The 15842-nt window shown below is 47.2% G+C and overlaps 1 protein-coding gene across 1 annotated transcript in view; it reads right to left on the bottom strand.

The window, feature by feature from the left end:
- The window catches only part of LOC115122207 (protein phosphatase 1D-like), a 23074-nt gene extending 9136 nt beyond the window's left edge, over positions 1–13938 (bottom strand). Inside the window, exons 1-2 of the mRNA XM_065024182.1 lie at positions 13236–13938; positions 839–1067 (exon numbers count right to left, since the gene is read on the bottom strand). Of these exons, the coding sequence (XP_064880254.1) occupies positions 839–1067; positions 13236–13779 (773 nt within the window). The 5' untranslated portion in view covers positions 13780–13938. The remainder of the gene's footprint in view (positions 1–838; positions 1068–13235) is intronic.
- Between the last annotated feature and the right edge of the window lie 1904 nt (positions 13939–15842).

Here is a 15842-nt window from a genome sequence, read left to right as displayed (position 1 = left end):
CTGTCAGACAGACAGGCAAAACATTACAATGTTGAGTTAGTTAGTTCTCCAGTTGGCTGGCTAGACAACTAACCTAGTACTGTAGTATGTGTTGGTTAGGCTAGTCTGTCAGACAGACAGGCAAAACATTACAATGTTGAGTTAGTTAGTTCTCCAGTTGGCTGGCTAGACAACTAACCTAGTACTGTAGTATGTGTTGGTTAGGCTAGTCTGTCAGACAGACAGGCAAAACATTACAATGTTGAGTTAGTTAGTTCTCCAGTTGGCTGGCTAGACAACTAACCTAGTACAGTAGTATGTGTTGGTTAGGCTAGTCTGTCAGACAGACAGGCAAAACATTACAATGTTGAGTTAGTTAGTTCTCCAGTTGGCTGGCTAGACAACTAACCTAGTACAGTAGTATGTGTTGGTCAGGCTAGTCTGTCAGACAGAGGCAAAACATTACAATGTTGAGTTAGTTAGTTCTCCAGTTGGCTGGCTAGACAACTAACCTAGTACTGTAGTATGTGTTGGTTAGGCTAGTCTGTCAGACAGACAGGCAAAACATTACAATGTTGAGTTAGTTAGTTCTCCAGTTGGCTGGCTAGACAACTAACCTAGTACTGTAGTATGTGTTGGTTAGGCTAGTCTGTCAGACAGACAGGCAAAACATTACAATGTTGAGTTAGTTAGTTCTCCAGTTGGCTGGCTAGACAACTAACCTAGTACTGTAGTATGTGTTGGTCAGGCTAGTCTGTCAGACAGACAGGCAAAACATTACAATGTTGAGTTAGTTAGTTCTCCAGTTGGCTGGCTAGACAACTAACCTAGTACTGTAGTATGTGTTGGTTAATCTTACCTGCCCCCCAGCCCTTCGATGCGTTCCCTCTCCTTGGGCAGCTCAGGCTTGTGGTCCTGTGTAACCTCCACGGCCCTGATGAACTGGTCAGAGGGGTCATCCTGGACCCCCAACACTATGGCAGAGTCTCCTACGTGGGCCACGTACATGCGGTTCCCGCGGACTACCACGACACTGGCCGTGGTGCCTGAGGTGCTGGGTAACCCTGTGAAAGTCTTGGGCCATTCGGCTGCAGAGAGATGGAGGGAGGAAAAGACAGGGAGGGGGAGAGAGAGACAGAAAGAGAGAGAGACAGAAAGAGAGAGGGAGAGAGAGAGACAGACAGAAAGGGAGAGAGAGAGACAAAGAGAGAAAGAGAGAGAGACAAAGAGAGAGAAAGAAAGAGAGAGAGAGGGAGAGAGAAAGAGAGAGAGAAAGAAAGAGAGAGGGAGAGAGAGAGACAGAAAGAGAGAGGGAGAGAGAGAGAGAGAGGGAGAGAGAGAGAGACAGAAAGAGAGAGGGAGAGAGAGAGAGACAGAAAGAGAGAGGGAGAACAACAGAGAGAGACAGAAAGAGAGAGGAAAAGAGACAGAAAGAGAGAGGAAAAGAGAGAGAGACAGAAAGAGAGAGGAAAAGAGAGAGAGACAGAAAGAGAGAGGAAAAGAGAGAGAGACCGAGAGAGAGAGAACAACAGAGAGACAGAAAGAGAGAGGAAAAGAGAGACAGAAAGAGAGAGGAAAAGAGAGAGAGAGAGAAAGAGAGAACAACAGAGAGAGATAACATGTTAAAAATATTGGAAGCTGCCCAGCCTTAGAAGAAGCATTGGGAGTCTTACCTGAGGTCTCTGCCTGCAATAACAGTTAGGAAGGAACTCCACTTAAAAAAAAAAAAAAAAGGTCCTGAACAGCGTTTCTGAAAAGTACTTTTTGAAACGACAGGCTGAGTGGGGGGCAAGGAGCTTACATTCATGAGGTCGCCTTGACTGACAGCTTCTCTGAAACGCCTACGGCAAGCAACTTGTATGCAGTGAATAGCGTTGCAGTGAGTTTATCTCAAGTAAATTTGGTGAAACACAAAGCAACTCAAACATCGAAATTGCATCAATGATATATACACACACACACACACACACACACACACCTAGCCAGCAAGTAGCTCATACCAGACACAGATGAAGACCTAGCTAGCCAGCCAGCAAGTAGCTCATACCAGACACAGATGAAGCCCTAGCTAGCCAGCCAGCAAGTAGCTCATACCAGACACAGATGAAGACCTAGCTAGCCAGCGAGTAGCTCATACCAGACACAGATGAAGCCCTAGCTAGCCAGCCAGCAAGTAGCTCATACCAGACACAGATGAAGACCTAGCTAGCCAGCCAGCAAGTAGATCATACCTAGCTAGCCAGCAAGTAGCTCATACCAGACACAGATGAAGACCTAGCTAGCCAGCCAGCAAGTAGCTCATACCAGACACAGATGAAGACCTAGCTAGCCAGCCAGAAAGTAGCTCATACCAGACACAGATGAAGACCTAGCTAGCCAGCCAGCAAGTAGATCATACCAGACACAGATGAAGACCCAGCTAGCCAGCCGGCAAGTAGATCATACCTAGCTAGCCAGCAAGTAGCTCATACCAGACACAGATGAAGACCTAGCTAGCCAGCAAGTAGCTCATATCAGACACAGATGAAGACTTAGCTAGCCAGCCAGCAAGTAGCTCATACCAGACACAGATGAGGACCTAGCTAGCCAGCCAGCAAGTAGCTCATACCAGACACAGATGAAGACCTAGCTAGCCAGCCAGCAAGTAGCCCATACCAGACAGATGAAGACCTAGCTAGCCAGCCAGCAAGTAGCTCATACCAGACAGATGAAGACCTAGCTAGCCAGCCAGCAAGTAGCTCATACCAGACACAGATGAAGACCTAGCTAGCCAGCAAGTAGCTCATACCAGACACAGATGAAGACCTAGCTAGCCAGCCAGCAAGTAGTTCATACCAGACACAGATGAAGACCTAGCTAGCCAGCCAGCAAGTAGCTCATACCAGACACAGATGAAGCCCTAGCTAGCCAGTAACTAGCTCATACCAGACACAGATGAAGCCCTAGCTAGCCAGTAACTAGCTAACACCAGACACAGATGAAGCCCTAGCTAGCCAGTAACTAGCTAACACCAGACACAGATTAAGCACTAGCTAGCCAGTAACTACCTAACACCAGACACAGATGAAGCCCTAGCTAGCCAGCCAGCAAGTAGCTCATACCAGACACAGATGAAGACCTAGCTAGCCAGCCAGCAAGTAGCTCATACCAGACACAGATGAAGCCCTAGCTAGCCAGCAAGTAGCCCATACCAGACACAGATGAAGCCCTAGCTAGCCAGTAACTAGCTAACACCAGACACAGATGAAGACCTAGCTAGCCAGTGACTAGCTAACACCAGACACAGATGAAGCCCTAGCTAGCCAGTAACTAGCTCATACCAGACACAGATGAAGCCCTAGCTAGCCAGTAACTAGCTAACACCAGACACAGATGAAGCCCTAGCTAGCCAGTAACTAGCTAACACCAGACACAGATGAAGCCCTAGCTAGCCAGTAACTAGCTAACACCAGACACAGATGAAGCCCTAGCTAGCCAGTAACTAGCTCATACCAGACACAGATGAAGCCCTAGCTAGCCAGCCAGCAAGTAGCTCATACCAGACACAGATGAAGCCCTAGCTAGCCAGCAAGTAGCCCATACCAGACACAGATGAAGCCCTAGCTAGCCAGTAACTAGCTAACACCAGACACAGATGAAGACCTAGCTAGCCAGTGACTAGCTAACACCAGACACAGATGAAGCCCTAGCTAGCCAGTAACTAGCTCATACCAGACACAGATGAAGCCCTAGCTAGCCAGCCAGCAAGTTGCTCATACCAGACACAGATGAAGCCCTAGCTAACCAGCCAGCAAGTAGCTCATACCAGACACAGATGAAGCCCTAGCTAACCAGCCAGCAAGTAGCTCATACCAGACACAGATGAAGCCCTAGCTAACCAGCCAGCAAGTAGCTCATACCAGACACAGATGAAGCCCTAGCTAACCAGCCAGCAAGTAGCTCATACCAGACACAGATGAAGCCCTAGCTAACCAGCCAGCAAGTAGCTCATACCAGACACAGATGAAGCCCTAGCTAGCCAGCAAGTAGCCCATACCAGACACAGATGAAGCACTAGCTAGCCAGTAAGTAGCTAACACCAGCCACAGATGAAGACCTAGCTAGCCAGTAACTAGCTAACACCAGACACAGATGAAGCCCTAGCTAGCCAGTAACTAGCTAACACCAGACACAGATAAAGCCCTAGCTAGCCAGCAAGTAGCTCATACCAGACACAGATGAAGCCCTAGCTAGCCAGTAACTAGCTCATACCAGACACCAACCAGTATTAGTTCCGGGTTGGAGCGAGCGGTCGCATCTGCACTTGGTCCGCAGGTAGTATTACATTTCATTACATTTCATTATAGTACAACGGTTTGATTTGTCTAATCTTAGCAATTTCTTCTTAGCTAGCTACATAGCCGTCTTTGTATCATAGATAATTGCGTAATTATCGTATTTCGTCGTCCTAACGCAGTCTACACTGCCCTGCAGCTAGCCAGCTAGCTAACGTCCACCGTTAGCTAGTCCACCGTCTACCGATTAGCAGCACAACTATTACACTCAACTGAACGACTTGATTAGTGTAGTGTTAGCTAGCTACATAGTTGTCTTTGCTGTCTTCGTATCCAAGACAATTGTGTAGTTTAGAGTGTGTAGTTTTAGAGTGATTATCTTAATTTACCGAGGTTAGCTAGCCAGCTATTTGTCATCCTTAACGTAGGAGACACTGCTAGCTAGCCAACAGCTAGCCAACGTCTACCGAACAGAACTTCCGCACTCAACAATCCGGTCGCATTTTGCTTCGCTCCACAGGTAGTATCACATTTTTCATTTCATTTCATTACAGTACAACGGCTTGATTTGTTTGATCGTAGCTAGCTACATAGCTAGCTACATAGCCGTCTTTGTATCAAAGATAATTGTGTAGTCTTGAGCGATTTCCTAGGTTAGCTAGCCAGCTATTGTCGTTCTTTTAACGCAGCGTAACGTAATCAACACTGCTAGCTAGCCAGCTAGCCCCGAATAACAGCACAGTAGCACAGTAGAAACTATTACACTCAACGGAACGACTTGATTAGTGTAGTGTCAACAACGCAGACACTGCCAGCTAGCCTACATAGTCAACAACGCAGCCTCTGCCAGCTAGCCTACTTCAGCAGTACTGTATCATTTTAATCATTTTAGTCAATAAGATTCTTGCTACGTAAGCTTAACTTTCTGAACACTCGAGGCGTGTAGTCCACTTGTCATTCAATCTCCTTTGCATTAGCGTAGCCTCTTGTGTAGCCTGTCAACTATGTGTCTGTCTATCCCTGTTCTCTCCTCTCTGCACAGACCATACAAACGCTCCACACCGCGTGGCCGCGGCCACCCTAATCTGGTGGTCCCAGCGCGCACGACCCACGTGGAGTTCCAGGTCTCCGGTAGCCTCTGGAACTGCCGATCTGCGGCCAACAAGGCAGAGTTCATCTCAGCCTATGCCTCCCTCCAGTCCCTCGACTTCTTGGCACTGACGGAAACATGGATCACCACAGACAACACTGCTACTCCTACTGCTCTCTCTTCGTCTGCCCACGTGTTCTCGCACACCCGAGAGCTTCTGGTCAGCGGGGTGGTGGCACCGGGATCCTCATCTCTCCCAAGTGGTCATTCTCTCTTTCTCCCCTTACCCATCTGTCTATCGCCTCCTTTGAATTCCATGCTGTCACAGTTACCAGCCCTTTCAAGCTTAACATCCTTATCATTTATCGCCCTCCAGGTTCCCTCGGAGAGTTCATCAATGAGCTTGATGCCTTGATAAGCTCCTTTCCTGAGGACGGCTCACCTCTCACAGTTCTGGGCGACTTTAACCTCCCCACGTCTACCTTTGACTCATTCCTCTCTGCCTCCTTCTTTCCACTCCTCTCCTCTTTTGACCTCACCCTCTCACCTTCCCCCCTACTCACAAGGCAGGAAATACGCTCGACCTCATCTTTACTAGATGCTGTTCTTCCACTAACCTCATTGCAATTCCCTCCAAGTCTCCGACCACTACCTTGTATCCTTTTCCCTCTCGCTCTCATCCAACACTTCCCACACTGCCCCTACTCGGATGGTATCGCGCCGTCCCAACCTTCGCTCTCTCTCCCCGCTACTCTCTCCTCTTCCATCCTATCATCTCTTCCCTCTGCTCAAACCTTCTCAACCTATCTCCTGATTCTGCCTCCTCAACCCTCCTCTCCTCCCTTTCTGCATCCTTTGACTCTCTATGTCCCCTATCCTCCAGGCCGGCTCGGTCCTCCCCTCCCGCTCCGTGGCTCGACGACTCATTGCGAGCTCACAGAACAGGGCTCCGGGCAGCCGAGCGGAAATGGAGGAAAACTCGCCTCCCTGCGGACCTGACATCCTTTCACTCCCTCCTCTCTACATTTTCCTCTTCTCTCTCTGCTGCTAAAGCCACTTTCTACCACTCTAAATTCCAAGCATCTGCCTCTAACCCTAGGAAGCTCTTTGCAACCTTCTCCTCCCTCCTGAATCCTCCTCCCCCTCCCCCTCCTCCCTCTCTGCAGATGACTTCGTCAACCATTTTGAAAAGAAGGTCGACGACATCCGATCCTCGTTTGCTAAGTCAAACGACACCGCTGGTTCTGCTCACACTGCCCTACCCTGTGCTCTGACCTATTTCTCCCCTCTCTCTCCAGATGAAATCTCGCGTCTTGTGACGGCCGGCCGCCCAACAACCTGCCTGCTTGACCCTATCCCCTCCTCTCTTCTCAGACCATTTCCGGAGACCTTCTCCCTTACCTCACCTCGCTCATCAACTCATCCCTGACCGCTGGCTACGTCCCTTCCGTCTTCAAGAGAGCGAGAGTTGCACCCCTTCTGAAAAAACCTACACTCGATCCCTCCAATGTCAACAACTACAGACCAGTATCCCTTCTTTCTTTTCTCTCCAAAACTCTTGAACGTGCCGTCCTTGGCCAGCTCTCCCGCTATCTCTCTCAGAATGACCTTCTTGATCCAAATCAGTCAGGTTTCAAGACTAGTCATTCAACTGAGACTGCTCTTCTCTGTATCACGGAGGCGCTCCGCACTGCTAAAGCTAACTCTCTCTCCTCTGCTCTCATCCTTCTAGACCTATCGGCTGCCTTCGATACTGTGAACCATCAGATCCTCCTCTCCACCCTCTCCGAGTTGGGCATCTCCGGCGCGGCCCACGCTTGGATTGCGTCCTACCTGACAGGTCGCTCCTACCAGGTGGCGTGGCGAGAATCCGTCTCCACACCACGTGCTCTCACCACTGGTGTCCCCAGGGCTCTGTTCTAGGCCCTCTCCTATTCTCGCTATACACCAAGTCACTTGGCTCTGTCATAACCTCACATGGTCTCTCCTATCATTGCTATGCAGACGACACACAATTAATCTTCTCCTTTCCCCCTTCTGATGACCAGGTGGCGAATCGCATCTCTGCATGTCTGGCAGACATATCAGTGTGGATGACGAATCACCACCTCAAGCTGAACCTCGGCAAGACGGAGCTGCTCTTCCTCCCGGGAAGGACTGCCCGTTCCATGATCTCGCCATCACGGTTGACAACTCCATTGTGTCCTCCTCCCAGAGCGCTAAGAACCTTGGCGTGATCCTGGACAACACCCTGTCGTTCTCAACTAACATCAAGGCGGTGGCCCGTTCCTGTAGGTTCATGCTCTACAACATCCGCAGAGTACGACCCTGCCTCACACAGGAAGCGGCGCAGGTCCTAATCCAGGCACTTGTCATCTCCCGTCTGGATTACTGCAACTCGCTGTTGGCTGGGCTCCCTGCCTGTGCCATTAAACCCCTACAACTCATCCAGAACGCCGCAGCCCGTCTGGTGTTCAACCTTCCCAAGTTCTCTCACGTCACCCCGCTCCTCCGCTCTCTCCACTGGCTTCCAGTTGAAGCTCACATCCGCTACAAGACCATGGTGCTTGCCTACGGAGCTGTGAGGGGAACGCCACCTCAGTACCTCCAGGCTCTGATCAGGCCCTACACCCAAACAAGGGCACTGCGTTCATCCACCTCTGGCCTGCTCACCTCCCTACCACTGAGGAATTACAGTTCCCGCTCAGCCCAGTCAAAACTGTTCGCTGCTCTGGCCCCCCAATGGTGGAACAAACTCCCTCACGACGCCAGGACAGCGGAGTCAATCACCACCTTCCGGAGACACCTGAAACCCCACCTCTTTAAGGAATACCTAGGATAGGATAAAGTAATCCTTCTCACCCCCCTTAAAAGATTTAGATGCACTACTGTTCCACTGGATGTCATAAGGTGAATGCACCAATTTGTAAGTCGCTCTGGATAAGAGCGTCTGCTAAATGACTTAAATGTAAATGTAAATGAAGCCCTAGCTAGCCAGTAACTAGCTAACACCAGACACAGATGAGGCCCTAGCTAGCCAGCGAGTATCTCATACCAGACACAGATGAAGCCCTAGCTAGCCAGTAACTAGCTAACACCAGACACAGATGAAGCCCTAGCTAGCCAGTAACTAGCTCATACCAGACACAGATGAAGCCCTAGCTAGCCAGTAACTAGCTAACACCAGACACAGATGAAGCCCTAACTAGCCAGTAACTAGCTCATACCAGACACAGATGAAGCCCTAGCTAGCCAGTAACTAGCTCATACCAGACACAGATGAAGCCCTAGCTAGCCAGTAACTAGCTCATACCAGACACAGATGAAGCCCTAGCTAGCCAGCGAGTAGCTCATACCAGACACAGATGAAGCCCTAGCTAGCCAGTAACTAGCTCATACCAGACACAGATGAAGCCCTAGCTAGCCAGTGAGTAGCTCATACCAGACACAGATGAAGCCCTAGCTAGCCAGTAACTAGCTCATACCAGACACAGATGAAGCCCTAGCTAGCCAGTAACTAGCTCATACCAGACACAGATGAAGCCCTAGCTAGCCAGCGAGTAGCTCATACCAGACACAGATGAAGCCCTAGCTAGCCAGTAACTAGCTAACACCAGACACAGATGAAAGGGGAAACACATACAGTAACTATTCGTTTGCCATAGATGAATAGGGTAAACTTTTAATTATATTTGCTGACACCCTACAGTCAAATGTTGGCACCAGTAAAGTTGCCATCTGGCTATATAAACCACACCCCTCTGCAAACCCTTCTCCGATGTTGGTTAGAAGGCAGAACTTATTTAAATTAGGTAAAATAATGTCATGTTACCATTGGTGTATTTAAAATGAGCTGTTTTCACCTTAATAATGAATCCTAGTGTTTGACACGGGGGGAGGAAACTAGTAACTTCATGATAAACCTTAATCAATGTAGAAGCAACAGTCATTTTTCATACGTTTATCTGGTTTCCTTCAAATATCAAATTGGATGAAAAACACGATTGACTGTTCATGACCTTTAAACTAAAAAGACACAACTTCGTCTGCAGTCTTCACAGACCCGACACCAGGCCAGTGAGATCGGAGGAACACACGACAGGGTCAGGATGAGAGACTGATGCTTCTCCAGATTACAAACACACTACTATCTCAATCTAAACACAGACCCAGACAGACATTTTATCAACATCTGTGACAAGTCTGGGGAGGCGCAAGTAGTAGTGAATTATGGCTGTCCAACCCTGTTCCTGGAGAGACACCCTCCTGTAGGTTTATACTCCAACCCTGTTCCTGGAGAGACACCCTCCTGTAGGTTTATACTCCAACCCTGTTCCTGGAGAGACACCCTCCTGTAGGTTTATACTCCAATCCTGTTCCTAGAGACACCCTCCTGTAGGTTTATACTCCAACCCTGTTCCTGGAGAGACACCCTCCTGTAGGTTTTAACTCCAACCCTGTTCCTGGAGAGACACCCTCCTGTAGGTTTATACTCCAACCCTGTTCCTGGAGAGACACCCTCCTGTAGGTTTATACTCCAACCCTGTTCCTGGAGAGACACCCTCCTGTAGGTTTATACTCCAACCCTGTTCCTGGAGAGACACCCTCCTGTAGGTTTTAACTCCAACCCTGTTCCTGGAGAGACACCCTCCTGTAGGTTTATACTCCAACCCTGTTCCTGGAGAGACACCCTCCTGTAGGTTTATACTCCAACCCTGTTCCTGGAGAGACACCATCCTGTAGGTTTATACTCCAACCCTGTTCCTGGAGAGACACCCTCCTGTAGGTTTTAACTCCAACCCTGTTCCTGGAGAACTACCCTCCTGTAGGTTAGAGTTAAAACCTACAGGAGGGCATCTCTCCTACAGAAGTGTATCTCTCCAGGAACAGGGTTGGACAGCCCTGGTATAGGGTATCATTAGTGACACATCCATTGGCATAACAAGTAGTTACTTGCACAAGTTTGTTCCAGGTCAGCACTCAGCACTAACAAACACATGACTCATCTAATCCAGGACTTGATTTAGTTGAATCAGATGTGTTAATACTGGGCTCAAAGACAAATGCACATTCTTGAGTTTTCCCAGGTCTAGATTACAGTTTGTATCCACTGTGTTCTAGTGACTTGACAGGGCAGTCGAAAGAACCAGAGCGAATCGCTGATGACCGCCCTAAATACGACTGCCCTCACAGCTGATAGGCCAAGAGACTTGTTCATCAAATGATAAGAGAAGGGGGGGGGGGTATAGAATATGCTGCTTCATACACTCTCCTTCACAACCAACAATATCAGATCTCACATGCTGCCTGGCCTGCCTCCTCCAGCAATAAACCTCATTTGTTATGTCATCGAGGTCAAACAACCGTCGTCAACTCTTTCCAAACGCGCAGCTGAACCATTGTCATGTGTATCGAAAGCAAACAGAGGAAGGCACCATGGGGAAAATCCCATTCGCGGTAGCGATGTGCCGTTCGTGAACCACTAGTTATTTTATAAACTTCTCTTTTTACTGACTCAAGGAGTCAAAATTCATTTTTCCTGGGTGACTCGTTCATTTTGAAGTTTGTTTGGCCTGCTCGAGCTGTGCCCCAAAAAATGGTTCATTACTTCATTATCTGATGCACATCAGTGACATCTGCTGGTCAGCAATAAAATAGCAGCGTGTGATTATCAGATAGACGTTTTTTTTTGTCCTCCTCCACTGTTTTCATCAAAACTCTGTAGCGCAGCAGAAGATTGTTGGCTTCAGAAACCTATAATCAGTTGGAATACCAGGCTCACATCTTACACATCATGCCTCCCCTTTTGATGCGGTCAAGGTGACTATTTTTTTTTTAAAACATAATGTTATTATTTAAGGATGCTTAATAAGACAGAAGCTTTATACTATACTAAATAAAAACGAATTATTTGAACCAAATACCCAAATACGTCCCTGAATGTTTGTGGTGCAAAGTTCCCTACGTTAAGCTACCGGTCAAGTGAAACGTTTAGTACAAAAATCTTTACTACATAAGAATAAAAATAAGAATTTGTTCTTAATAACTGACTTGCCTAGTTAAATAAAGGTAAAATAAAAAATAAAGTATGTTGTCCAGTAGAGGTCGGTGTTTGAAATCAGCTTGGAATCGAAGAAAGCACCGGAACTACGACGAAAATCAGTGTGATCTCATATATTACAACACACGGTTTGAAAAAGCACGTGATCAAATGAATCTTTCCAACTTCAGTGTGTTCAAAACAAACAGGAACTGAAATTTAAAATAAATAAAAAGCTCCAACTGGGAAAATTGGATTTGAACAATCATCCAACTCAGAATTGCAACTCGCGAACTTTGGCCTCTTTCTAGAGCTCCAACTTTCTGACCAGAAGATCACTGACCTCATGATTTGACCTCGTATTTCCCAGTTGTTTTGAACGCAGTTAATTAAGCCTCCATACAAACATGGTCTCTTTTTTTGTTTTCTTGAGTAAGGCAGCTCTAAAATGCAGGTGTGGTTCTGCCTAGCTCAGTGCTCTCTGTGGTGGTGGGGCAGTCAGCGGACAATACGGAGCGTAGGGGTTGGTTAATGTTCTCTAGTTGCCCCGTGATTGGCTCAGTGTTCTGTCACTCATGGGGACACTACCTAACTGCCAAATCTTAAAAGTAGAGGTTGAAAATTCAAGCCCCTGGGTGCTACCATAGGGTTTACATTAGAAGTGCTCATCCAAGAAGGCTCAAGATCATTGACCACAGGTAAAATGACATCAAATCACATATCTAGTGTAGCTTTGATTGGACTGATCATGTCAACATCATACTTTCAACATCTTAGCTAGCAGTCATCATGAATCAAGTCAAACAATGTACTGCGCTTTTTAATCCTTGTCATGTGAAGAGAAATTATAGATAAAACGTATCGGTGCTCATCGGCCATTACACAACAAGTTGGAAATCACAAATTCAACAATGAGTGGTTTGGAAGGAATCAGTGACTATCTGCAAGCAATCAATCAATCAATCAAAAGCAATCACCAGCCTACTATTCAGTGGAGTGTGTGTGTGCTCATCACCCTCACTGCAGCTCAGTGTTCATCCAAGACAAGCAATACATTCAAGAGTCGTTGACAATCTAGTTCGGTTGCGGACACAACTAGAGCTCGTTTCAAATGTATCAAGAAATATTCTTATTTGTATGCCTAGTAATCAACGTGTAAACAATGTACAAGTCTATCACAAATGACAGCTTCAATAAGCAAACCCCTATGATGAAGGACATGTGGGGTGGCAGGTAGCCTAGTGGTTAGAGCGTTGGACCGAAAGGTTGCTGGATCGAATCCCAGAGCTGACAAGGTAGAAATCTGTCGTTCTGCCCCTGAACAAGGCAGTTAACACACTGTTCCCCGGTAGGCCGTCATTGTAAATAAGAATTTGTTCTTAACTGACTTGCCTAGTTAAATAAATGTGAAAGGGAGGCTTGTAGAATCATGACTCTTTCGAGATTTCAGTTCGCCGGTAGGGCTCTGGGCATTACGAAATGAGTCGATAGATTTGGACTTTTCTTTTGATTATGATTTTGACGAGTCGAAAAGATCCGAGTCAGTAAAAAGAGCTCAACTTCCCCTCACTAATTCACGGAACCCCCCTCGCCCTGTTGAGTGTGACCTGATAGGTTGGAGGGGTTTAGAGAATCACGGGATGTCGTTTTCTTTGCTCTACAGACAGATGGCACAAGCCGTGGTATATTTATTTTACTAGCCAAGCCTGAGAACCCAAAACACACATTCAGCCTGTGGTGGCCATTTCAGTCTTAGCGTTTGCACTAGATGCATTTAGAAAACATTTTTTTTAAAACACATCCCAATGTACAAAACTAGCTAGATAGACGCATTAATGATTATTTAACTTACGTAGCTTTTTCCACATGGCATGGTGGCATGCAACGAAACCTTTCCGAATAGCTGCACACACTTCTTCGTCATCCTTGGACCAAAAGCCCCGCTGTTTCTTGATGAATTCCCACAAATAGTCCCTTGCGAATTGCGCTGCTTCGCGGCCTCCGTGGCCATCAAACACCGCGAAGAAAGCCACTGAGCGCTGGGGGTGGTTATCGCTCTTGGTCGCAGCCGGAGTACTCTCCACTTTCGATCCTGCCAGTGCAGCAGCTGCAAAACGTTGGTTCCCATTTTGTACATTTTGTGTCCATGTAACTGTAGTGGATGCAGAGGCAGATAGAGGGTCGTTGTGTGCAGTCCGATCTTGATGCTCGTTTTCAGGCTTTTCCGGCACAATGTCGGTCGTCGAGCTATTCCCTTTGGTCTCATCTTGTTCGTCCGAGTTCAGCTCGTCTTCCCCCGGCTCGGGCTCCATTACTACCTCGGTAACATCCTCCATGTATTTTCTGCCTCCCTGATCGGAAAAAACACTCACTCGCATCAACAATGCGTTTTCCATGGCTGTAGAGACGTCTTTCTTCAGATGCTGGGGGTTTGTAGTACCTACAAATGGGTTCAAAAGTATTTTAAGTTAAGTTTATGGCAGCTTAATGATCAATCGCCCGCTTTCGGTCTTTTGTTTATTTTCAAGCCTTGTAGGCATGCTCAGGAACGCATTGACGTCAGAGCTGTATCAACTGGGGGTAATGTCCGGAAAAATGCACCAGTGCGCCACCTACTGGATGTGTAAATCTAAATGTATTTGTCACATACTTCATAATAAACAACAGGTGTCGACTAACAGTGGATCAGATCGCTTATTTACGGCCATTCTCAACAATGCAGAGATAAAAATAATTCCACGAGGAATATATACAGGCCTACATAGTAACAATAGCTTGGCTATATATATATATATATATACGGGAGTGTGCAAGGTGGTATTGAATGTGTCACCGTCTGTCACCTTGATTACTCTCATTTCCCTCGACCTGTGCTCCTACGTTGTAAACTTTCATTCATAGGCTAGGTTGTAGCAACTCGTCAGGTGGGGATAGGGAACATTTTAGTGTCAATGACAGTCATCTAATATGTTGTAATAGAAATAAGGCCATGCAAAAACATTATAATCATCCTCCCTTAAATGGCACTGACCGCCACTGACAATTATAGGTTGAGGTAGTGACTAGGCAACAGGATAGATAATTAACAGTATCAGCAGCATATGTGATGAGTCGAGAGTTCCTGCAATAGGGTCAAATGCAGATGGTTCGGGTAGCTATTAGCTTAACTATTTAGCAGGAAAGGGGGCAGGATCGGGGGAAGGAAAGGGGGATACCTAGTCAGTTGCACAACTGAATGCATTCAACCGAAATGTGTCCTCCCGCATTTAACCCAACCCCTCTGAATCTGACCGGTGTGTGGTGCTTCCTTAATCAACGTCCTCGACGACCAGACTTTCCTCTGACACCGCCTGGTATAGAGGTCCTGAATGGCAGGGAGCTCGGCCCCGGTGATGTACTGGGCTGTACGCATTACTCTCGAATGCCTTGTGGTTGGATGCCAAGCAGTTTCCATACCAGGCGGTGATGCAACCAGTCAGGCTGCTCTCAGTGGTGTAGCTGTATAACTTTTTGAGGATCTGAGGACCCATGCCAAATCTTTTCAGCCTCCCGAGGGGGAAGAGGCGTTGTCGTACTTTCTTCGCGACTGTGTTGGTGTCGTGCGTGGCCACGCAGTTGTGGGTGAGCAAGGAGTCCAAGAGGGGACTAAGCACGCACCCCTGAGGGGCCCCCGTGTTGAGAGTCAGCGTGGCGGGTGTGGTGTTGCCTACCCTTACCACCTGGGGGCGGCCCGTCAGGAAGTCTAGGATTTAGTAGCAGAGGGAGGTGTTTAGTCCCCGGGTCCTGAGCTTAGTGATGGCCTTGTAGGGCACTATGGTGTTGAACGCTAAGCTGTAGTCAATGAACAGCATTCTCCCATAGGTGTTCCTCTTGTCAGGGGCGGACTGAAACAATAATTCAGGCTGGGAGTTTGACTCCATCCCAGGCCACTCTGTTCACGCAAACCACCTGGACGCAAATGTTGTAGTCCAACCCTATTTGTTGATGTAACGGGTACAAAACTAGTTATACATTTGGCCACTATGTTTATCTGGGAAGAAAGTTATCCACATTACAAAATACAAACATTTGGGGCTGACCAACAAGTAGCCTCTCTGAACACTGAGTTTTCAAGGTAATGTATGGCTGTGGGTGCACCCTCATAAACTCACTAGGAATAGACCAATCATAGCACATACAAATGTACAAGGCTAGACACACACAACTATTAGACTACACTTTTTTTTTTTAAAGAGAATGAGATATACAGAGTTAGCTCAAATGTTCAAATGATTATCTTTATATTCAAGCATCAAAAATATAAAAAATCTTCACATGTAACAGTATAACTTTAGACCGTCCCCTCGCCCATACAACAGTCACCCACTGTTACGGATACAGTTATCCTGTGTGTGTGTGTATCCTGTGTGTGTGTTTCTTTTCTCTCCTTCTCCCCTCACAGGTGAAAATCATCACTCCC

Source organism: Oncorhynchus nerka, linkage group LG11 (genome assembly GCF_034236695.1).
Source record: "Oncorhynchus nerka isolate Pitt River linkage group LG11, Oner_Uvic_2.0, whole genome shotgun sequence".
NCBI lineage: Eukaryota > Metazoa > Chordata > Actinopteri > Salmoniformes > Salmonidae > Oncorhynchus > Oncorhynchus nerka.
The sequence above is the reverse complement of the archived record's forward strand: the minus strand, read 5'-3'. Positions and strand labels throughout refer to the sequence as shown.